This window comes from Corvus kubaryi, unplaced genomic scaffold (assembly GCF_017639235.1).
Source record: "Corvus kubaryi isolate FWS band 111438036 unplaced genomic scaffold, C.kubaryi_AGA036_p1.0 37387, whole genome shotgun sequence".
NCBI classification, from domain to species: Eukaryota; Metazoa; Chordata; class Aves; order Passeriformes; family Corvidae; genus Corvus; species Corvus kubaryi.
In genome coordinates, this window is record NW_024581129.1 from 32,851 (window position 1) to 56,906 (window position 24,056).

Genomic DNA, 24,056 nt, shown 5'->3' on the forward strand with positions numbered 1-24,056 from the left:
GCTGTTTTAGCAAGGATTTCTAGATAGCGACAAGGACAGACTGAGAGCAATGTGAGGGTGTTAGCTATTCTAATTTGGGGGAATGCTTTTATAATACAGAGCTATAGTAATCAAATGCAGATGAGCAAAACAATCTGGGAACAGAGCTGTATAACTTAGAATACCTTAAGTGTTGAGCAGTAGCCATTTTTTAATAAAAGCACTGAAAAAGCTAAGCTCAGATGGAACAAAGCTTTTCACATTTTTTTTGTTTTGCAGAATCATTTTGACTAAAAAATACAATTTAAAAAAAGCACTGAAAGTTTAATAGAGGGCGTATCAGCTTCACATACATGAAAATAACTTACATAATTTAACAGATTTCCTTTACAGAAGGAAACTGTAATTGCATAGAGCCCATCCTTTCCCTAGAAGCTATATGCATTTACATATGGAAAAAGACACAAAATTATTTCTGATAAACAAAGCACCATTAACAATCCTCAGCATTCCTTGGACAGCTTCTATTATTGTTCATATCAGTCTAAAGCTCATGTTACTTTAAATTAACGTGGTCGCACCAGTATGCTGATCCCATTATGCACTGTAAGCAGTTGGTCTCTAGTGAGTCAGAATTCTGTACACTGCTTGAGAAACTCATCAGAATTGACTTGCTGCAGTTACCACACACCGCCCAAGGAAGGGCCACATTTGTGCTCCGGGTCAGGGACAGGCAAAACAAATGAAGGCAACATCTAAACAAATATCAAATGCAGCATCGCAGGCCTTAAAAATGGGACTTGCGCTGAGTTGTGTTCAGAGCCATTTAAATGGCAGTCTTTTAATGAAGATAAATGAAACAAAGCCCTTTATATAAACAGTTTATTTACTCTAAACAGCAACACAGACAGAATGCCATATAAACACAAAGAAAGTGATGCAGAATAAGGATGCTGGCTAACTTTGGATCTCAGAGGCTCTTAAGCAATAACAACCTAGTTTCTGAAAGATAGAAAAAACAAATTCAGGGAGGGAAGGGGGTGGAGGGCATGATTTTTTTCATACAGCCAGCTAGAGGCTAAATATAGTTCTAACATTTTAAAGCATGCCTGCATCAGATAGCAAAGTAACTAGAGATACTAGTGAATTTATAGAAGTATAAAAGTTTATAATTTTACAGCAGTTGAAATACTGACATCAATATTAAAATAAAAGCAAGTTTTACATAACAATCAAAAATACAAAAGACTGAAGGAAGAGACCCTGTATGAAAAAACTGGGGGCAATTCAGCAAATTTAGAACTGTATACAACTGGCGAATATGGAAAATGGCACACATACAACCCCCTCCCCTTATGTGGATATTAATTGTACATAGCAACATTAGATTTTGTAAAAGTTTTGTAAACAAGTTCTTGCCAAACCAATCCCTTCCTTTTTAAGATGCTGCATGACAAATGCTTATGATGGTGCAAACTTCTTGGCTTGTGCTCGAACCCTCTTTTCATATTCCACTCTGTTTTGGCTGAAAAGAGAAAGGGTAATTATAGCTGGAGCAATCAGAGGCTGTATTACAGAATTAGTTTCATATTGAAGAGAAACAGAAATCACTGCTGAAGGCAAACCCATTTGATAGCAATTCACTGAACACTACAATAAATTAAAGGCTTTCCTAGACAAGTATGGTACCATTCAACTGGATACTTTCTGAACACCACCCTTTGTCAAATGATTGCACTTACTTCAATCTGTACTGGGTTTCTTCAAACAGGTTTGCACCTGCTCTTCTCAAGGCCAACTGTACCTCAGGTGCAAACATTCTCTCATTCATCTGAAGTTTTCTACTCCCCACTCACATTAACAACAAATTCCGGTATCCTAACAGCACAAAGTGAGGAGACCAGTTCACTAGCAGCTGGTGGACTTCATATGACTTTAAATGATCATCTTTACTGCTTTGGAGAGAGAATGGAAACACTCCTAAGAAACAGGAAAATGATAATGGTGTGGGAATTTTAGCCTTTATCTCTACAGACCCTGACTCACAGATTCAGGTTTATCCTGATCTTCAGTTGCAAAAAAAAACTAGTTCAACATAGCTATGTGTAGCATACTTGCTACAGATTGATTAAACAAGCAAGTACTACTTGAGGGAACTATGTCCAGTCACTAAGCCTCAGACTCAAGATGTAAAAGGGCAAGTTCTTTGTTTTCCGTTCTTGTGCCAACAACAGATAGTAGTAGCATAGTGAAGCATCCATTTACATTCAGGTGTCCATTTTTTATTAGCTGTGGGAAGTATCAGTTGAGCTAAACAAAACTTTGTAACCATTACTCTTCTACCAGAGGTAGTTTAGAGTGACTAGATTTTGCAGACAGCTTTGCCGTAAAGTTAACTTATTTTCAGCTGTGAAGGCTTGCTGCAGTGAAAAACAAAAAAGGAAAAAAAAGGCAGCAAATTATATCCTCAGAACTTGACAGATATGGGGGGGTGGGGGGAAAGAAGAAATGAAACCAATTTTGGTCGCATGCAATGAACAATTGCTGGCAAAGAGATTGAAGATACTCTCTTCTCATGCACACATTTACAAACTTTATTCTACATCTCTTCTGTAAGTTAAGATTGCACTGTCACACGAGAACATAGCCTAGCTGTTAAGTCTCGCACCCATAGAATCCACGCAGAAGAATGCCTTCCATAGCAGACCCTGAATGCCTACAGCAGAGGAGGAAGTAGGTTAGCACATTAGGAGTGCTAAAGTTACTGAACAACAGTACCAAAGGAATCCTGAGAGCATTCTTATTTTGAATACAACTCTTACTCTTAAAACTTTAACAACTTGACTAAAGACATCTACGTAGACAATGCTGCATCTTCCGCAGTATTTATCAACTACGCTAACATTACGACGCACGCACAATCCTGCTCTGTTTAACTTCTACCAGATATTCACTAAGTAGCAAGAGAGGCGTACACTCAGACTGCAGAATAATAGTAACCCATCTGAAACACTCTGTATGTCCATGAGACATGAAGAGGATAAATGGGAGACTGTATATACTCGAAGTAACAAAAATCATGTAATATTTTAAGCTCAACAGATTTTTTTCCCCCCCCCGAAAGCACTTAAAGCAGAAACAAGACTAGCCAAGACTGGTTTTGTACATACATGCATGTGGGAGGTGATTACGAAAAATAGAACGCAGACTATGTATACATGTATAGAAGTATACTATTGAGGCCCGCCTCATCATTCCTGGCTCCTATAACTGTGGCCACTTAACTGTCTTCCATATGCACTCAACTCCATCAAACCTTCAGTAAGTACTTTAAAAAAAATAACACTGTGAAGCCATTAATTAAATGCAAGCCACACTACCCACCCCTATGTCTCCTTTTTAACTAGGACCCTATAAAAAACCATTTCTAACATAGCTTGCATGTGCAGTCACATAAAACATTATTTTTCAAACTTGGCACTCTCCTGGAGGCCTCTTCTGTCCAGAATGGTAATTCCACATTTCCATCTCAGTTATCATTTCAGTAGCTGCCAGTGCCAAAAGCATTTGTTTAAAATGTTTTGGTTCCCTAAAGATTATAGAACAGATATTCATTTTTAATAGTGTAAAACTGTTAAGATTAAGCCTAAAAAAAAAAAAAACAAACCCCAAACCCAAAAAGTCTCTTTAGCTCACAAATTATCCCCTTTCCTAATCAATGCAAAGTTCAATCTGCTAAAGTTCCAGGCATTATACTTTACATCTGTAAAGCTCCATCTGTACTTTACAACCTTTTCTTTTGGAAGATGTAGTTTTCCCAAAATGCCATGTTTCCCACAGTGACCACAGCTCTCCTTTATCCTTCAGGCACAAGTAAGTGCTTAAAGGTACACACTACTTGGCAGAAGTAAGTTACTCCTGTACTGACGAATGTGGCTTGTCACGTAATTCAGTCTCCTCTTCTCCTGGTCTCATGACACCATTATGCCTCATTGTTACTATTCAGCCTTTAAGAGAAAGGACTCTGTTGGGCTACAACCAGGATGAAAATCGTGATATAAGGAGTCTTCACACTTTATTGCTGTTGCTTTGCTATTAAAAGCTCCACTAGACTAATAGCCATGAAGTTACCATTTTGTTCAAGTTTAGCACAATCTAGGCATCTCCACAGAATACAGTCACGAAAGTAAGAAAATTCCCCTGGTCATTCCTAAAAACATTTGCATGTTAATACTACAAGTAACAGAGAACTGTAGGCAACAGGACAGCTTTCAAGCTGATATGCAAAGATACTTACCAGTAAATTGTGTAAGCCTCTGCTTGAGCTGGGTCTTGAATATTTGGTTCATTTAGAAGTTCTTGTATTCCTAACAAGATCTATGGATAAAGAAACAGAAGTAACATAGGCCTATATTATGGATATTACTATAAGAGATTCAGTGAAAAACCCTTAGAAACCAATTACTGGAACACACAGTGAACATCTTATATTTGCATCGGATAAGCAAGCAAAGCAAAAGTGTTAAGAATATGTCTAAGTACAACTAATGACCTGTTTAATTGTGATTGCTGGCCGCCAGTCTTTATCCTCCTCTAAGATGGAGAGACACACGGTGCCTGAAGGATACACGTTTGGGTGGAATAACGGTGGTTCAAATTTACCTGATGAAGAAGAGGCAATTACTAGCATACAGTGCTAAGAGGAAGATCAGAGAGTTGGGTTAGATCAGTAGGGGAAAACAAAACCCAAAAACCCCCAAACCAACACTGGCAAAAGACCCCCAACCCCCAAATAAAACCCCACAGATCTCTGGCGCTATTAATATCACTTTTCTTCTTGGCTCAGCCCATGCCTAAAGCAGGAACTCCATCACATGTGGATGTGATCTGTGATATCAATCCAGGCAATCTAACATTGTCTTTTTGACTGGTAATCTTTTGGTTTAGGAATGGAAACTGACAAAGTAATTTGTAGTAGCTTTGTGATAAAGACCTTTTAAAAACAATTCTGACTTTTCAGCCTCACACACTACTACATAAAGGAAAGATACTACCCTTCGCTCATCTTTTCTCTCCTCACTTTGAAATACTGAAACTTTCATACACAGAAGACTTAAGTTCTAACATTTTTTCAGTTTCATATTTTCCTATGTATAATCAAGATGCACTGAACAAGAGGAACCAAGTTTAAATTATAAGACTAACTGAAGGCTTGTGCAGCTTTCCTTCCACCACTCAATCTCTATTCTGGCATTTCTTTAAATCTTTACAAGACTTAAATGCAACAGCCAGCATCTCGAGTAAAGTAATGAACACGCCTTCTGCAATACATGAAATATCTACATATTACTGCAGTTTTCTAATCCTTCTGACATTGCAAGTATTCACAAGACGTAACAGTCTTGCTGCCCAATCAAGTTCAGGAGTACTTCAGAAGCTGCATCGGTAGGGAGTCTTATCAGTCACATATACATCTTATTTTAAAGCATGACAATTCCTTTAACACTGTCAGGATGTGAAAACTGGTATTTCTTGGGAAAACAATGTGAAATGTTTTCAGTTAAAAGAGATGTTTCCCCTGTGTTACATGTATTTAGGTGGCAACAAACAAAAGGAGTAGCCAGGAGTTGACAGAGCTGAAATAACGCTAATGTGATTAAGAGATGAATTGCTGTCAAAAGACTGATTTGTAATCGCTGTCATTGATTTGAGATGGTAGCCAATTCAAGAACCAAGAAACCGTGCATGGCAATAGATGTTCTCAGGTTTCTATAATAGGTAAGTTTGAGATGGAATAAGGAAAAGTCAGTTCAAAAACTTAATAGGGAAATTAGGTATCTGAAGATCTGTTATACACAGTAGCAGAAATAGAACAGATTAATGTTTTAGAGCAAGTCGATTAAAGGGTTCAAGTTATAGAACACTTTTTTCCAAATTTCTGTCTTCTGTTCTCAGCACAGAAGACCAATTTAACAGGAAGAACATGCATAGGGATTTAGTCTAAGCATGCCTACATACTAGTTTCCAAGGAGTGCTGATAATGCAGTGAAAACGTCAAGCGATGCTTTTGTCAAACTTTGAGGTAACCCACACAGCAATCTCCCTCCCCTCCCAGTTTTAATATATCGAGCACTCAGCTGATTTCATCACAACTTTCTGAATGCAAAGTGGGTGAGGAAAGAACAAAAAGGAATGCGCCTTTAAAAAAAAAACCCCAAATCAACCAAAACTGTAAGAAAGCAGTAACTATTTGTAAGAACCTCATGGATTAAAATTCAACACTGTTCTAATAAACCTGTGGTTTTCAGTAATTTTACTTACATTTTGGGGGTGAAGAAGGGTAGTCATCCTTGAAAAGCATCCGTAGTTTAAATAAGCCTCCTTCCCACGGTGTCTGTAAAAAGTTAGTGTTTCAGTTACAGCAAGGAAAAGTCAAAATTGTGGAAAAAAGCTTACCAAGAATACAGTTTCTCAGGCAAAGCACAAGACATTCTTCTGCTACACAATAGAAAATAGCTGTCCTGCACTGTAGCACACTGTCCAGATCACGGTAAGCTATCCTACCTATATAAGAAGCTGAAGTGGAAAGGAAGGGGTTCCTTTCTTCATTACAACTAGTAAGTGATGCCAAGTCATCAACAGAGTCAGGATCATCACCAAAAATTCCATATAAAAGTAAAATTTTCATACATACATACATACAGAAGAACAGAATACTTCTGAAGTTTTATGTGATACACATACAATGAAGAAGGGGCTGTTGTACCCCCACTTAAGTTTGAGAAGATAGGATATGGATACACCCTTTAAGCATGTGAATGTAAATGGCTTCTATTGTGCCTTATGAGAATGTGACTAATAAAACCACAAACAAACTAAAAATGTCGACAGCACTGTAGTAGTACTGCTACAGTTAATGAGATTCACTAGTCTAAACTAACCCTGCCTGCGTTTGGTAGAATGTAGTCTTAAGGATTTAATCTTTCTGTATAACAAGAAATTGTAAGAAGCACTTTATCCCTATCTAAAATGGGCAAGAGCATGACAGGAGCAGTTCCCATGACACAGAGCAAACCAAATAAGACAACACTACTCAAAAGAGTCATGTAAACAAGAAAAAACATCTAGCAATAAAGAAAAATACTGTCTCAAATATACAAAATATGTAAACAAAGAAAAAAACCCCATTTTCTGAAAAACTGAGCTCTGCTAAGAAGTGTAGAAATACAGAGAAGATTATTATAGCTGTAAAATTCAGACCACTTCTCTGTAACTTGCCCTTGCTATGGAAACTTGCTATGCAATGAAAGTAAATGTTGGGTTGATTCTTTAAAACAACTGGAGTAAAGATGGTCTAACATCTTAAGAACAAAACTGATCAAATCTCCTCACAGACAGAGAGATACGACCATTTTAGAAGGCAATTCTTAATTATTTCCTATCTGAATTATGTGATTTTTAGCTGAACGAAAAACAAAACAAACACCCAAAAAACCCACATGAAAAGAGAAAAATCACTCCATTGTCATTGGTATTCATTATGCAAAGTTTCAAGCTAGAACAGGAAGAAAAACATGCTAGGAATTAATAAGATAACATATTTCCAGAAGTGAGTGAGTTTAATTATATTTGCTATGGTGTATTTAAAGAACTCACTCTAAATTGCTGTAGTCAGTTGTCAACAACTAGAAAAATCTATTCTCTATATCTTCTCAGAGGAGTTCCTTTTTAGAAAATATGAGCTTTTTGATAGAATAAACTTTACCTATTTTGTTTGCTTTCGCTCACAAAGGAAGACAAATAGCTTTTAATAATTTACACAGAAGAACAGAAGGTGAAGTTTTTATCATGCTTCTGATAGAGCAACATACCTTATGGGTGAAAGACAGAAGACACTCAAAAGCCTTACTAAGGCTAACAGTATGACAGCAGTATCACGACCATATTGCATTATGGGACGAGTTGCAGATGTTTTCTGAGTCAAATTTTAGGTAGTTAACAAGTGATTTGCTGTCAAAAGAGTCAACAGAGTATCCAACCCAGGACTAACACCACTTCAGTATTTCATCTGGCTGACAAGAAAGCATTTTGATGGTTTCAACTACTCATCTCAGGGGAAGCAGCTGCAGTATAGGATGCCTCCAAACATAAAGGCCATAGAGAGCAACTGCTTGGTCTGGTAGAGATGAGCAAGTCATGCTGCTTCTTGTTAAATATAATCTTTTAAATTTTTAGCAGGAATCACATCAACATGATCTTTTCCTGGTCTTCTAGTAGACGTGAAGCTGGCTTTAAGGCCTTGTTTGCTCCATTTTGTGGTTGACAAAACTTCTAAGCAATGGCATGAAGATTCTGTATGGCATAAAATTTTTACCTAAGTATTTAAAGGTGACATCTTGATAAGGTGCATAAACTGTTATGGGGGATAATCTTGTTTTGGCAGAACACAAGAGTTTGAGTTTTTCCCTTACACTGTGTTAGATTATTTGTTGGTGCTTCTTTAAGAAGTAACTTAAGCTGTGTGCAGGCAACTACCAAAACTAAGTTGTAACCGTAACAGCAACGTTCAGCATTCAACTAAGGCAGTAGCACAGAACCTGCAGGTTTTGCCTACGCACACAGTCTTCTCAGACTTTAAGAAACAAGATCATAAGGGTATTTAAGCAAATTGGCAAGAGGCAATAGAAAAGGCAAGGCAAAAAAAGTCCCATACCGAAGGCCTGAAAGAATTAAAACCCCCAAATAATTAACAGTAGTATTTCAGAAGAAGCAAGAAGAAGCAGAAGACAACCTCCAGTTTGTTCAGTGCAAGACCCTTAAAACACTCCTCCGAAAACTCGTTTTCTTAAGGTGCTAAGTGCCAACAGCTGAACAGGCTTATGGTGTACTTTGTCCAATATTCCTAGTCTACAGCACTTTTAATTCTAAAGAAGAAGCAGGATACAAGCTTTTATTAAACTACACATAAGTCAAATTCTCAATTGTCCATGTAATGCATAAGCAACTTACGTTACTTTCCACCAGAAGTGAGAAGTTAGGAGAACAGTAAGTCTTACCCCTTTCTTTCCTGGAATAGCACACTCCCAGTTCATTAGATTCATTGTGCCATCTGGATTTTTTGTAGGTACTGCTACAAATCCCTGATTTAAGGCAAAAAGACATAGGGTGAGGATTTTAGAAGATGTACTTAAAATACTTCATGATACATTTTACCTTTACACAAAGTTACTTCTTTTTGCACTACCTAGTTTTAAAAAGCTTTTTTTTTTTTTTTTAAATTTAAAAATATTAATTAATTTTTTTTTTAAAATCCTATCAGGGTAAAGAAAAAAATCATCACCGGAACACTGAAACAACTGCAGAGTCAGAAATTTGGCAGTTCTCATACTTACAAATGGATGATCTTTTCTCCAGGCTTTTCTCTCCTGTGCAAGTCTGCTAAGAGCTATGCCAGACATATTCAGAGTCCCTCTAAAACAAAAGTAGTTGCTGTTAGTATATACTTTTACTTATAGTGTAAACAACACATTATGTGTTTATAAGCCCTGCTCACTCAAGAATTATTTTGACCTCTGATTTTCACTTCAATAACCAAGACGCACGTTTTTGCACAACCTGCAGAATTTATCATCGGGAATAACATCACGTTTCCCCATGCCATCAAGCTTTTAGTTACTGGACTTAACCTACAAAATTCCATCCTTACCGTATTGCTTTATATTTGGACCCTTAGAGGCAACTTTGACAGTATCTTGACAACAGAAACACTATTAGTAATGGAAAAAGTGCTCAGACTTCCTATTCATGCAACTGACACACACTCCGTTTATCTCCTTCCTACACCACATCGGCTATGGCTTTCTTCTGTAGGCAAACGCCTGCATTTCTGGCAAATGGGAATAAGAAATGTTACTTTTAGGGTAAATTCCCATTGAAAGCCAGTATTCCACACAAAAGCAACACAGGCACAGAATTTAACAAAGTCATCTCAGTTTTGCAGTGATGCCACTATAAAACTTCTAGACAACAGCAGGAACAGGCAGCAACACAGAAGTGAGCCAAGTAAGAGCCAGCGGCTCCTTGCACAAGACAGATTTTCAATTCCAGTATAAACTACAGAATATTTCTGCACCTTCACTGCCTTAAGAACAGCCAAGCATGGTGACCATGACTACAGAAAAAATATGCAGAGCACAGGTCATTCACTACTGCATCACACAGAACAGTTCTAGATAGGATGATTGCACGAGTGGCGCTTTCAAATTCAGGGGAGGATTCTCCATTCACCCAGAACAGTACTCAAAGCGAGAGTTTATTTTTCATTGTCAAACTGTATCTAAACTCAGGGTTTCACTACCCACATTGTCAAATTCCAATGAAGGTTTTTAATCCTCCTCGTACCTGCACTTCTACACATTTTAAATAAGAGCTGATAATTGGCAGTGGGAGAATTCAGGGCAATTTGTTCCCAACCCCACATGGACCTAACAAGCCTTTTTAACAGCAGAAGAGTAGAATGCTTCCACTTAACAAGCTCACAGAATGAATGAAAGCAGTGTTACCACTCTATTAAAACAAACACTTGTACACTGGTAAAGAATTATGCAAAATTTCATAACCTCTATATATGTTGATTACTTAAAAGAAGTACTGCAGTCTACTACTATTATAAGCATATGAATGGTAGATCTTTAAAAACACCAGATTAAGCAATTTATGCAGTTCCTAGGATAACATGTATTTTAAATCTGTTCTTCCAGCTTTTTTCTTTTTTCTTTTTCCCCCAAGCCAGTTTTGCCTGGATGGCCATATTCCCTAATTCACCTTCAGAGCAGCAACTAAATTAATGTCAGATAAAGCTTTTTAAAAGGGACAATTCATACTCAGTGAACATGCACATACATAAAAACATTCCTATATTCAGTCCAATTTTCCTCTAGTATTCCCAACACATACACCTGTATCTTAATTATGGCAGAAGACTTGCAGGACTTAGTGAGTGTGTACACATGACTTCAGATTTGAGTCTGTTCACATGCAGGAAATGCAGGGCCATTGAAAAAGATACCAGTGGAACCAAAAAAAAAACCCAAAAACCCAAAAAACCAACAATAAATCAAAGGCAACCAAAAAACCCAAAAAAACTCTCCCTTAACCAAATTATACAGGGAATAATTCTTAAAATGTTGTGAGCCCACGCCCTTGCAAGAGATGCAAAGGAACTGAATATACAGCTGAATTTCAGCTGTACTTTTGGTACCTCGTGATCCACTATACTAATACTAACCTTCCCATCATAGGATGAGAAAACCATTCCTGAGTATAAACCATCCAAGTATTCTTACATAGTTCGCTAAACCCAGTTACCTTTTCTGCCAAAAGACACATTACAGGATGCTTTCAAATACATTAATTCCATTTCCTGTGGCTAATAGCCAATTAATTACAACATGCACCTCAAGGGAAATGCCAGTTTCTCTTTGGGTAAATAAACAGTGTATCTCCTGCACAGCATCACTAATCAAGTAACTTCTCAAGTAATTGAAAAAAATCCTGTTTTCAGGCCACACATCCTGCTTACTCTTGTTACACACTATACTGTGCCCTACTACATTAAATATTTTTCTTATGTTCTACAAATAGCTTTCCAAATCTTGAGGCGTTGGACTTGGTTAAGCACTGACAGGCTACATCCAAAGTTTCAGTGTATATGAGAGATGACAGGCTTCACGTATGTGGTTTCCACAGGCTTCAGTTACACTGATGAGAGCAGACAAGCATCTAAAACCTCATCAGTCTACCAGAAAATAAAGATTATACAAAGAAGACTGAAAGCCCATTTCAAAAAACTAAGATCCCATTAGTTAAGCATCCCCTCAAAAGCAATCTTCTACAAATCTGCTAACAAACTGTCAATATATACTCTCTATATCCCAATCTATTTATGCGCTACATCATCCGAAAGAATTTTGCACCAGAGGAAGTCTGTTCAATCCTACCTTGCACATGCCACAAAAGTCCAAGAGACCAGTCTTCACGTTTTGCTTGACAGTAATCCCCAGACCTACCCCATTAAGAGGTAGTAACATACCTTTTACTGCCATCAACCCAGAAAGTTAACAGAAACTTCCAAATTTACTCAGTAGCTTGCCTTTACTGCTGTTACTGCCTACTTTAGAAAAAGGACAAAATAAAACCATCAAGCTCACCACAGATGCAAACCTTTGTGTCCCATTACAGAATATCTTACCCATTTACACCCTCTGATGGGCTGGAACAACCTACTTCCACACACAAAATGCATGTCTTGCAAAGAATCGTTCCCGTGCCACAGACAAGTCTCTAAATACATCGACAATATGCTCTTTGAGGTTCAAGAACTTTCGGTACAACTTACTGATTCCAAGCAGCAAGAAAAAAACCCCAAAACGTTAGGACGGCTAGCCTCGCATTTTTACTTTGTAGGTTAAATACCGACATAGGAAGAAATTATTATCGGAATAGTCTGCCCCCGAACTATACAATCTTTAATTTTCAGAAGGGTAGAGAAAGCCACGGTCTGAGCTCTAAATCAAAGAACGCTAACTCGAGACTAAAACAGAAAGTCTCCTCTGCTTGCGGCCAGAGAAACATAGAAGAGGCCGAGCGGCGACCGGAGTCGCACGTTAAACAACAGAAGATGCCGCGCGACGATGGGCGAGGTGTTCGACGGCCAAGTAACCGGACACGGCCGAGCACCACCCGCCACCGCCGAGGGCCGCTGGTCCCATCGGCCCCGCGAGGGGCCGGGGCAGCGCCCAAGGCCTGCACGGGGCACCCCGGGCCCGCCCGCCGTTCCCGGGCGGATACCCGGCGGGGCGGGACCGGCTCGCGCAGGCCCAGCGATTCCACGCTCTGCTCGGCGACCTCCACCCGCCACCACCGAGCCCTGCGGGGCGCTCAGAGCCTCAGGCGGGCAGCGCTGCGCCGGCCGGCCCGGCCACAAGGCAGGAGGCGCCGGGCCCGCACGCCCACGGCCGCCAGTCCCGTCCCGTCCCATCGCAGGCGAGGGGCGCCAGCCCGGCCCAGCCCCGCTCCGCTCCCCGACCCCGGGGCCACCCGGCCCCACTCCCGGCCGGGCCTCACCGAGAGCCGCCGCCGCCGCGCGTGTCCCGGATCGAGGCCGCGCGAGTGACCCGGATGTTCCCGCTCCCCCTGCTTTGTCTCCACTCCGGAGTTTCCCTCCCTCTCGTTTTGGCGCGGAGCGCGACAGCGCTATTCTGTCCCTCGGCCCGACCCGTCTGTGATCCTATCGTCACGCCTTAAGCATCCTCGCGCCATAGGACCCAGAGGTGCCCCCAACAATGCCTGAGTATGAAGCACCGGAAAAAATCCACGCGGGGCTATCCCAAAGTCGATCACCTCCTCGTGCCTCTCGGTTCCACCAGCTCCGGCGAAAAGCTGAGTTAATTTTTACCTCCGGCGCTGTGGGAGCCGCCTGCGACTCAAGAACGCCTGCTCCGTCGGCGGGCGCGCGCAGGTCTGGCGGGCCGCGCTCGAGCCGGGCCGAGCCCCACCCACTGTGGCCAGCCGAGGCTGAGGGGGCGGAGGACGGCTCGCCTGCTCCGGAGGGGCTGCCGCAGCTGATGGGCAGGCGGAGGAGCCGATCAGGGCGCTGGGAGGCGGGACGGAAGGCGGTCTTCAGTTTGGCTCCCGCCCGCGCTAGTTTCACTGACCTTTACGGGATGTGTGGACTGCTTTTTGTTTCCCTTTGGTTTGTTTATTGGTTTGGTTTGGTTTGGTTTGGTTTCCTCGCCTTGGGGGGGAGGAGGGGTGGTGTCTGGGTTTCTAAGAACGCATTTTCAGTGGCAAGTAGAGTATGAATCACATTCTGTTCTTATCTTGAACTTATCTTTCTTAATGAAACAGAAGAATATTTAGTCCTGAAACCTCTACCTAGCTATGCCTTGTGCTGGTCTGTGTCAGTGTTACTTGAACTATGTTCTATGTAGTATTAAAGTTCAAAATGGTTTCTTGGGAACTGCAGAATTGACTATTTCAATAAATAATCACCTAGATTTCAATCAGCCCTAATCAAAACACATGCTGAAGATCACCCTAGCTAAGAAACCTTTCACCAGTAGCAAACGCCCATGGTAGACCAGGACAAACATATACTCCCCTGTGTGACTTCCCACACAATTCCAATGGCATTACAAAAAGCAGTAGAAACTCTTTAACACTCGGCAGGATCTCTCTCATGAAATTGTACACATTACAGTCTCTGAGAATGTGACATACATATGGACTATGTGTTTCAAGACTTCAGCACACTGAAAGATGAACAGTACACTAAAAGGTCAATTTGCAGGATCATATTCATCTTTCTGAAGTGAAACTTCCCACTGAAAGGAAAACTAGTGCCAAATGAACTCTAAATGTTATAAAAGATCCAAAACAGGTTGCTAATGACTTACTCGTTTATGTCCCCTTTATAACCTGGTTTCTAGTTCAGGGTAGACACTTGTCCCTTTTATGATCTCACTTTTCCTAACTGGGAAAAAAACTCACTGAATATTCATACTACTTAAAGAATCAATAATTCTACACAAAAACCCACGTAAGATCCCAAGATTGTCCTTAAAACTAGAGAGAACTGCAGTCTAAACTATAATGATGCGACATATATGTAGAGTAGGAATTTGAAAGTCATGCTGGTTGACTCTAAAGTGCAAATACTTTTAGTAGGACAGTCTGATGAAAATACAGATGCACACATTGATTACTTAATTGCTGTAATTGCCGAACGTGATTACTACAGCAGTGTTTGTTCTTAGCACTTATTTTAGTAAAACTGATATGCAATTAAATGCAGCAAATTAGTTTAGTAAAATAACACAATTTTACTGAAGTTGCTGGATATATACAGAAATAATAGAATGCGCTTTGCACTTAAAACTGATTAAACTGTTAAGATGAAATTCACCTCCTATGTCACTATACAGCCTTCAAGATTTTAAAAATCATGGGTCTTAGCTTCTCAAATTCTTACTAACAGTTTGGAAAATAAGAGCTGTCTGGTGGTCTTCGCAATACTAATACTCAATTATGAACATTTCTATATTTGTAGAGGACACAGCTGTCAAACTTCCCGGATAATTTCAACAACCTGTACTTGGTACTTAAATCATTTACTTCCTTCAGCCATTTCTATCCTTGACACTTGTTATATGTTTTCCTTATTACAAAGCATCAGTTTCCATTAGCTTAGTTTTTCCAATAAAGGAAGCATTATCAGTGGATTCTAGAATCTTAGATGCTGGGCAGGGTGATTTTTGAGTCGTGCAAAAGAAAAGGTATGCAAAGTGGTAAGTTAAAACTTTTTCATGTGATTATATATCCATACAAGAGACAACTATTCCGTCCTATAATGATCAGCAAGTCATAGCATCAACTATGCAACTGCAAAGGAAAACAATTTCCAAACTGGTATGTATCTGAATAAACCTAACTTTTTTGTGACAAACTCTTTGGGGCAGCAGTAAAGGATACATCTCCTTTACAAAGGAGAAAGTGTTAATGCTTTGAATCACTTTGAATCACAAATATGCAACTACATTTTACATCTGAAATGCTAAACTAGGAATTATCTGTGATATGACACTATTAGTATCATTTAGTGCATTTAGAAAAGACAGATGTAAGACATCACACTTTAAAAGGGAAAAACCAGGTTTATTCCATGCAGTTTACAATACACTAGTGTTATGAAAAGGAAGTTTAAAAATACCCACACACGTTTCATTTGTATGTTTGTTTTGAAAGTGATGGCTAACTGTAACCACCTTCAAATTATTTGGGAAGCCCTAGCAGATTTTTTTTCCAGGGAAATTTCCCTGAATTCAGTTTCTTGTCTGTGTCTGTGCTATGAGTTTTGGTTAATGCAAATGCATTAAAACCAAATCAAAACTCAAATTTTGCTGCAGTAAGAACACTTCAGAGATAACGAATTGGCACAAAATAAAGTATTATTGCTAATCCACTATCCAGGAAATAACATGTTGCAAGTACAGCCACTTGGGTATAAGCACAAACAGCTGATGTACAACTAATTTTGAGACCAGTGATGTGGAGGAAAAGGAAAAAAAAGAACATTTGTTGAATTGGGTAAGTGGGCCTAGAGAGTGCATAGGAAGTAGATTTTTCATAGCTAGGCTGAGCTGAGGATAAGGACAGAAGCAGGTGGAAAAAGCTGCCATTTGATACTTCTTCAGTTTGGTGATCTTGTTCCAGTTCCAGGTAGAGAGGTCGGCAACATTCCTTTTAAGAGTGCCTTGGCACTTGCTTCATTCTAGCAAGTACACGTGAGCCAAGTTAATGTGAGTGAAGTTGTACATAAGCTTTTGGAAAATCTTCAAAATTAACAAGAATCATGTACATAATAAATAAATTTACATTTCAGATGATGAGGCCTCAAAATCACAACGGGTCTTAGGTCAAAACTTAAGCTAAGCTTTCTAAGGCAAGGAGAGCACTCTTCCCCTTCCACTGACCCCCAAAGTAGCAAAATAACTTTTTAAAAAGTTTCTCTCATTATAGTAGTTATTAAGACATGACATCCTGAAGAGAACCATTTGATGCATCCAGAAAACTATATTTGCAGCGGTATCTATTCACTGAACTTTTGAACTTTATGCCTTGGTAGACCTTGCTAAAGTAAACATCAACTAAGATGCAAAGAAATATTCTGTGACAATTTCCTGGGGCAGAACCGTCCTCAAAGCTTCTCTATTGCCAATGCTGTTCACAAAAGTTGTTAAATTTCAGCAAAGGTGAATAATAAAGTGGTGGGTAAGTGTACTGCCTTGTCTAGTGTGCTCTTATCCAATCTGGATACTGAAAATCCAAGCCATATAGGAACACTTACATCTGCAATTGGTTCAGCCATTTGTAAAAAAATATTTTAAGAGTCCATGAGTTGAAAGGAAAACAGACTAGTTGTTTTTTAAATGTTGTATGTCTCTGGAACCTCAAATTAGCCCTGGAAAGCATTTTAGCCCTTAGCATTTCTGCTCTGAAAATGGAAAGAGTTCCTTCTGACAGTCATTTAGGCAAACTGGACAATAAGATCTATTTAGCCCTTTAAAGCCTCTGTTCATTAAGAAGCCTTTAAAGAGAGCTCCTGATTTTTGTGAGACAAAAGAAAACTTACAGGACACTGAATTCAGAGACCCTTCCACTTTTTTTTTTTAAACTGAATATTCATACTATTTAAAGCATCAATAATTCTACACAAAACCCCACATAAGATCCCAAGACTGTCCTTAAAACTGGAGATAACTGCAGTCTAAACTATAATGAAGTAACAGGCAGCATCCTCAGGCTTAAGTATTCCAAAATTTTTGTGTTAGAAAACACACTTCTCCAATGACCACTCAGGTTTTAACCCTACTGTCTTAGGATAACAGACACTGTTAAACGCGTAACAAAATTTCATCTCTTTTCAACAACCCCACAGTTCAAGGGCTGATTGAAGAAGTTAATTTGAAAAGCTTGTAACTTTTGATGTGGTGAGAGAATGAAATAGGAGAATGACACTTTCTGATTTTATCACATCTCAAGTGAACAAAGTCCCAGACTTCACCTTGAGGCTCTCTTTCATTTGACTTTGATCTTCCTCAAAAAGCCCAGGACAACTTCACTCTTCTCCCGGCACTTCCCGAGGAATGTATTCCAGTATACCTGAATAATTATAATCCAGATTCTATTTAATTCCACTGAATCAGATACTATTGCATGTTTGCACTCCAAGTTCATTTTTGTAATATTAATAAAAACTTGTAATTAATGTAATTTACTGGTGGTAGCTCTCTACAGCTCAAAAAGAGACTGACAACTCTCAACAGCCTCAACAGACATTCACAGAATAGTGTTCTGTTATGAGAAGCACTTTTCTGATAACACTATCACTCTACTCAGCAAACTTGTTCCCTTGGTTGCATGCCTGTAATCAAGTTATTTTTTGTTTAATCTGCCAGAAGTTTTCATTTTTCTCCTGAAAAAAACCCCAACAAACCACCTTTCTCAGAAAAAGAGGAGACTGATTCAATTTTTGAATCTGCAGGAAATAATCCTGTTTCTAATCAATCATAACTGTGCATTCTCATTACTAGAAATGGAGCTACACAGCTATTGTCTAAAGAAAAACTGAAAAAAAAGAAGTCAGATGGATTAATCAAGCTTCATCTTTTAAGAAATATCTTTTTCAAGTGCTACAGTGCAAGATGCAAGGAGGAACTTTTATCATTACAAGAAATCTGAGTTTGAAAAAAACACAGTACATTTTCCAAATTTTATGAGTATATGATTCTGATGACAGAAACTTTAGTAAAGAATCAAGATAAGCTTCTAAATTCAATCAAGTCTTTGACACACAATTAAAATTACTATGGGATAAAAAACCTGCAATTAACCATAATCCATGGAAATCCCACAATAAGTAGTAAGTAGGACAAAATCCCAGGTAACCTTTGGGCTGGGAGCTGCTGAGTCAGAGTTTATGTTTGGACAGTTCTTACGGACCATGTGACCATTCGTGTATTTGAGGCTTCAGAATTACTCGTTCATTGCAGACAAACTCTGATTCACTTGCTACTTGAAAAAGTCAAAAGCATGTAATATAAAAATGTCATCTCCAATAAAAGAAAATAGCCTCTGAGAAAACTTAAGGCCAACAATACACTGTTTCCTAACTCAAAGCAAGAAATTGCTATAGCAAATTCGAACTTCTGTTTTTAAACAAGTTTTGCAAGAAGTTTGTCATGTAAATGCCTTTAAGGAATTTAGTATCATTCCCTTCCTGCTTTAGTCCTTCTGCTATGATCTCTTCAAGCTCAGGATCTTAAGTTCTAACCTGGAATACTGTTCTGATTTAAGAATACAGGAGCTGTGTAAATAGAGAGTTAAGTCAAAGGGGTTTGCAGTACACCTTTGCAGCCCCAGCCCTGTAGTGAACCCCTCAGCTCTCCACAGTCACAGGCAATTCTCAGGTAGGTACTCTCCAAACAGCAGAAAAGGAACAAAGGACTCCAGTTTAAACTGTACAGGTACATTACTTCATCCTGCAATATCTTAACAGATGAAGCAATGTTTACAAAACCTGGTGATGCAGATTGGAGTCTAATGCAATTACCTTGTTACTAACTTTATTTGAAACTGCAACAGTCAAACAAAAAGAAACAAAACTTATTTAGGAATAAATTCTTAATGCCTTGAAAAAAGCTGAAGATACATTTCTATCTATCTGAAATCCTCACATGATCACAAAAATTGAAACAATAATGACAATAACAAGAATAGGAAAATAGTTAGTTCAGGTGGTCTCAAACAACAGCATATTTAAAATGATTTACAAGGTACCTGCCTACTAAAGTTCTCTCTTTTTTCTTTCCTTCTTAAAATCTTTGTGAGGTATTGGAAACAACGTGCAAAAAATTATTAAACACTCATTTCCCTAAAATTAGCTGTGGCAGGAATACAATGTAAACTAGACTGCAGGTAATCTCGTTATAAACACAGGTTTTGAAACTGGAAATATTCCAGTGGAAAAAAAAAAAAAACATACTTTGAAAAACCCACTCTTACATATTCTAAATTTGTTCAGTTTGCTCAGTTTGTTACTCATACTTTGCTGATGTCATTCAGGAAAATTTCATTTTATCAAATAGTCTGTCCTTTTTGGGTTAAATAAGAGAGACAACAGAAATGCTGATTCAGAAGGACCACTGTAAAACTGGTATTTTAGGCATTAAAATCCACTTACATCAATGCTGAATTACTCTGTGGAGCACATCAAGAGAAAAACAAGTAACATGGTTGGCTGCAATTCCGTGAGCTGGGGAGCTCAGAGATCTGGTGAAGTCATACTGTTTAAAAACACAGTGACTACTGCAGCAGAGGAAATGTTTTAATATGCAGTTAACACAGACAATTGTTATGCTTATTTTCAGATACACAAGATAATCTGTCACTATTTAGGGGAAATCTGTGTGCTCAATTTAAGCTGATAAGATATGGGTACCTAAAAAAGTATAAAAGTATAAACATTTCCCCCTACACAATTACAGTTTTAGTAAATTAAATTCAGTTTTAACTTCTTAAAAAAAGACAAAAATTTTATGTGTTGTGGAGGGGCCAGCATCTTCCTGTGCAGACCACATCCAAGTCACAAAATGCATTACAAATCCTTTCAAGCATTGGGCACACGGACAAAACATTTAGCCCATTGCTTAACCTGCTTAGTAGAAATGTTTCTTACAAATTGTTTTGCCAAACTTTTATCAATGTGTAACTCCTTTAAAGAAAAATTTAAAAATAAAAAAGCAGACCCTGGGCATTTGAAAATCAGGCTTTTGTGTGAAGGATTACCTACAATATATGCATAAATTCTAAAATTACTAAGAATTAAAACTGTAATGTCTTCAGAATTTCAAACCATCCTGTAGCTTCTTGAAACTCCTTTCCACTGGTTCCATGAGTCAATGAAGCCAAGCTTTATACTGTCCATCTCATTAAGTGTTTTAAAGATGTGCTAAAGATTCTGCTCAAAACATATTAGAAAGCTCTGGTCTTGTGTATTAGCCTTCATCAAGGACAAACTAACAAAGCTGCACCACGTTCTTTTCAAACACTGTTCTTAACTGCATAGTTGAAACTGTATAGAAAGAGAAGAGTTGATTACAGGTATCCTGAATATCCAGAGTAATCAGGTTTTTCAACTGGATGAGTTTATGTTCACACTAAGGTTGATTTTAATCCTAGTCATAGAGACAGGGACCTAGGACTAGCCAGTCATATTTCTGTAAAACCTTCGGCTCTAGAAAAATCTCTACCCTAATCCACACAGTTCAATGCTTATAGGCATTTTATAAAAGCACAAACACACATATGAGTACAAACATCTCCAAAGAAACAGAATGTTCAGTTGGTCATTTGAACTGAATTTTGATTCCCCTTTCAAGAATGTGACCAGGACTGGAGCATAACTTTTGCAGGAGACTGTTTTAACAGCGGGAACATCAAGAATAACTCAGATGAAGGCCGTTTTCTCTGAGTTTAGTCTTCCCTTTGGATATTAAGATAAGCTATACATCCAGTCAGTATATACACCCTTCAGAGAAAACTTTTCTCTGTTGTGTAACTTTTACATGTGCTAGTTTCAGTTGATCTTCTAGGCTGTTATTACATAATAGATTATGTCACAGAGCCATAAGGAATGTGCATTATAATACAGTCAGCTGGGGCTGACACTGAGTCTAAAACAATGTATGCCCAAATACTTGCATTTGTGGGCTGTAACATTTATACGTGTGTGTGAGTGTGTGAGTGTGTGTGTGTGTGTGTGCGTGTGTGTAGCACCAATTACATTGTCCTTTTAAGGTTTACAATGATTAGTAGGAAAATGTCTCCAAACCGATCCACATTGGGTCATCCAGCACCAGACATCAAGTGCTACATATCTCCGAGGAAAATACGGGTGCATGGTCATTTCTTTTCAAATGACCAGTGTCAATCAGCCAACAAGAGAGTACAACCATGCACTACAACCAAAACTTAACACACACTCCCACACCATCTATTCCCATTATGTAATCTTGCAATGCTTCCAGAAGTTGACACCAGCTTATAGGCAAATATGGTTGAACCCAGATCAACAGAAAATTGTCTAAATCAGATTTTTTCTTTTGCAGCCGAGCCTCTTCAGTGTGACAATCCACTGCATCTTCGAATAAAAGAAAAAAAATTGTCACCGTTCAATACTGTCTTCACATTCTGGAACCTCGTTCTTGCAAAATCTGAAATAGACCAATAAAAATTCTATAAATGAAAATTAGCTCACTGTCATTCCTAAAGCATGGAGATCAAAGAGCAACATAATGACTATTTTAAATAACCAGTAATGTGTCAGGGATCTGGTTCAAGGACGTTCCTGGGGTCTGTGCTTTAAAGCTGAAAAAAGACGGATTGATACGTACAATGTCTACTATCAAATACCATTAAAACAGATGTAAAACACTGCTAGGAATTGAGTATTATTAATATAAATAATTAATACACCAACAAGACTTAAGAGTTGGCAATTGTAAAAAGTAAGCCATTGCACCTCAACCTAGTCCGGAAGATCCTGAGGTCCTATGTGGTAAATTAACCTGGGTACTTTACTAGAAACTGAATTTAATCTTCATTTTTCCTGTTGCAGTAAAATGTCCTTAACTTTCTGACATTTCAGATATAAACTGTGTTCCATAAATTAGTACTGAAAACATGAACTAGCGAATCAAAACGTGCAGAAATGGCACACTGGGTGCGATGATGCAAGAAGTTTTTAAAGGCCAAGTACATCCTGGCAAGATTTAAATCAACAACACCCATTCTACTTCCAGTTGGAGTATTTTTTCTCCTTTTCTGTTTCAGTTTTTTTTTTTGGCTCCTCCAGAGAGGAAAGGATCCAAGTCTTAGGACTGACTGTTCAAGCAACACTACTTTAATGTTGCTGCTCTAAACTGAATCACAACCAGAAATAATGGTCAACTCTCGGGCTGTGCAGTACTCCAAACTGTGTCAGCAGGCTGTAGAACCAGTCATCACAAAAGGCAAACAAAGCATTAATCAAAGCTTCAAACGTACTGAGCACAAGTACTTAAGAATGTTAATATGTAAGTAAAAGTATTATGATACTTCATTTTCTTTTGCTTCTTGATAGTTTTCTTAGTATTGTGAAGGGCTCTTGATTTCAAAAGCTGAAAGAAAGCAAAGGACCGATCCCTGGACAACAGCAGAGCTGCCTTCAAGATGAATTTCCTTCTATGATGATCTTTGTGTGGCCTGATGTTACAACACTCAGCAGCACATTTCAGCCCACAGAATCTGCCAGCACACACAAACACTTCAATCTTGTAGGGTAAAGGCTGGCAGTCACTTAATACAGCAAAACAGTTTAAGTATGGTTTTAAATTTTAAAAGTCTAGGTATTTGGTTTCCTTGTAATATTGTTAAAATGGCTATTATGGCTTTCATAGTGACTGAAGTAAAGCAAGGTCTCACCTGCTTCACACAACTCCATGGGATTTTTTAAGGGCTGGAGTTCATAAAAAACCCATTACCATTTGTGTAGCTCAGGGACAGTTCAGAGGCAGTGTGGTATTAGCTCAAAAAAAAAATAAAAATCCACTTCATCTCTTGCTCACCTGGATCTAGCTTTGTGCATACAAAGTTTTTTTTTCATTTCAAATTCAGCATTATTGTTTTGAAGTTATGAAGCCAGAGTTCAGTGCAACTACTTTGAAAAATTTCCAGTATAGAGAAAGACATTTTCCACCAGCCATGACATGCTTTAAGATATATTTTAGAAGCAAACACTACTTATTTCATGAAGATAATTTACTATGAGTACTAAGCAAAAAGCTTTTCATATGAATCTGCAGGAAAGATGTAAGTGAATTCTGTGGGGAAAAAACAGGCTCTGTAAATTACTCAGAAACTGCTTGTGTAATACATGCAAAAAAAAACTTACACAAGACGGTGACACTGATACCAACTCATGGTATTACAGTGTCATTATAGCTTCCATACAATGACCTGGATGAAGGCTTGAAGCCAAAATTCACAAACTGAGTTTTACTGGAAGGTGGGGAAATATATCAGGAGTAGACATCATAAATGCTTCATACTTAAACTCTTTCCCCAAGTATTTGCTGTTGGTCAGAGCGGAGAACAAAGCACTGGAGCAGATGCCCACAACAGAGGATAACAGTCTGACCCAGAAAATGGAGTCAGTACGGGAAACCATATCCAACAGAGAGAAAAACATGGCTGAAACAAATACCTGTGCAACTAGAAAATTAATACTGGATCTATTAATTTTGTTAATTTTTTCCAATTTAATACGAAGTATTTGAGTTCATTCTTTCCTAGAAGAGTACCTGCAAGATTAATACACTTAGAACTATTTTCTGTAGCATGAGGAACACATGCAATAAGATAAACCTGAGCCAGAACTGGACACTGAACTTCACACACTTTACTGAGCCAGTAATCCC

General features: G+C 38.5%; 2 protein-coding genes across 8 annotated transcripts in view; both read right to left on the reverse strand.

The window, feature by feature from the left end:
• Positions 1-844: 844 nt before the first annotated feature.
• UBE2I (ubiquitin conjugating enzyme E2 I) lies at positions 845-13,538 on the reverse strand. 5 transcript variants are annotated; one of them, XM_042037002.1, is made up of 7 exons: positions 13,436-13,538; positions 9,372-9,450; positions 9,036-9,119; positions 6,301-6,373; positions 4,532-4,641; positions 4,277-4,356; positions 845-1,504 (listed from the first exon to the last, which is right to left on the reverse strand). In XM_042037002.1, the coding sequence occupies exons 2-7, from the start codon at positions 9,435-9,437 to the stop codon at positions 1,441-1,443; spliced, it is 477 nt and encodes a 158-aa protein (XP_041892936.1). In that variant the 5' UTR covers positions 9,438-9,450; positions 13,436-13,538; the 3' UTR covers positions 845-1,440. The 5 variants fall into 5 exon arrangements, with proteins under 5 accessions (XP_041892936.1, XP_041892934.1, XP_041892935.1 ...); XM_042037000.1 differs by having other exon boundaries at positions 13,381-13,461; XM_042037001.1 differs by lacking the exon at positions 13,436-13,538 and adding an exon at positions 13,342-13,362.
• A 2,134-nt stretch (positions 13,539-15,672) lies between these two features.
• The window catches only part of LOC121668823 (BTB/POZ domain-containing protein KCTD5), a 31,202-nt gene continuing 22,818 nt past the window's right edge, over positions 15,673-24,056 (reverse strand). For all 3 annotated transcript variants that reach the window (XM_042036995.1, XM_042036996.1, XM_042036998.1), the window contains one exon: positions 15,673-21,812. Coding sequence is in view for 2 of the 3 variants with exons in the window: in XM_042036996.1 (XP_041892930.1) it covers positions 21,783-21,812 (30 nt within the window). In the remaining variant the exon portion in view is untranslated. The remainder of the gene's footprint in view (positions 21,813-24,056) is intronic.

What these genes read in the sequence shown, in the direction of transcription:
- UBE2I (XM_042036999.1), bottom strand. Translation starts at nt 12,459, where the DNA reads ATGTCGGTATTTAACCTACAAAGTAAAAATGCGAGGCTAGCCGTCCTA. An exon ending in TTTCTTGCTGCTTGGAATCA is followed by an intron (nt 9,451 to 12,376) that starts GTAAGTTGTACC and finishes CTTTTGTTTTAG; the next exon opens with AGGGACTCTGAATATGTCTG. An exon ending in CAGCAATCACAATTAAACAG is followed by an intron (nt 4,357 to 4,531) that starts GTCATTAGTTGT and finishes CTTTATCCATAG; the next exon opens with ATCTTGTTAGGAATACAAGA.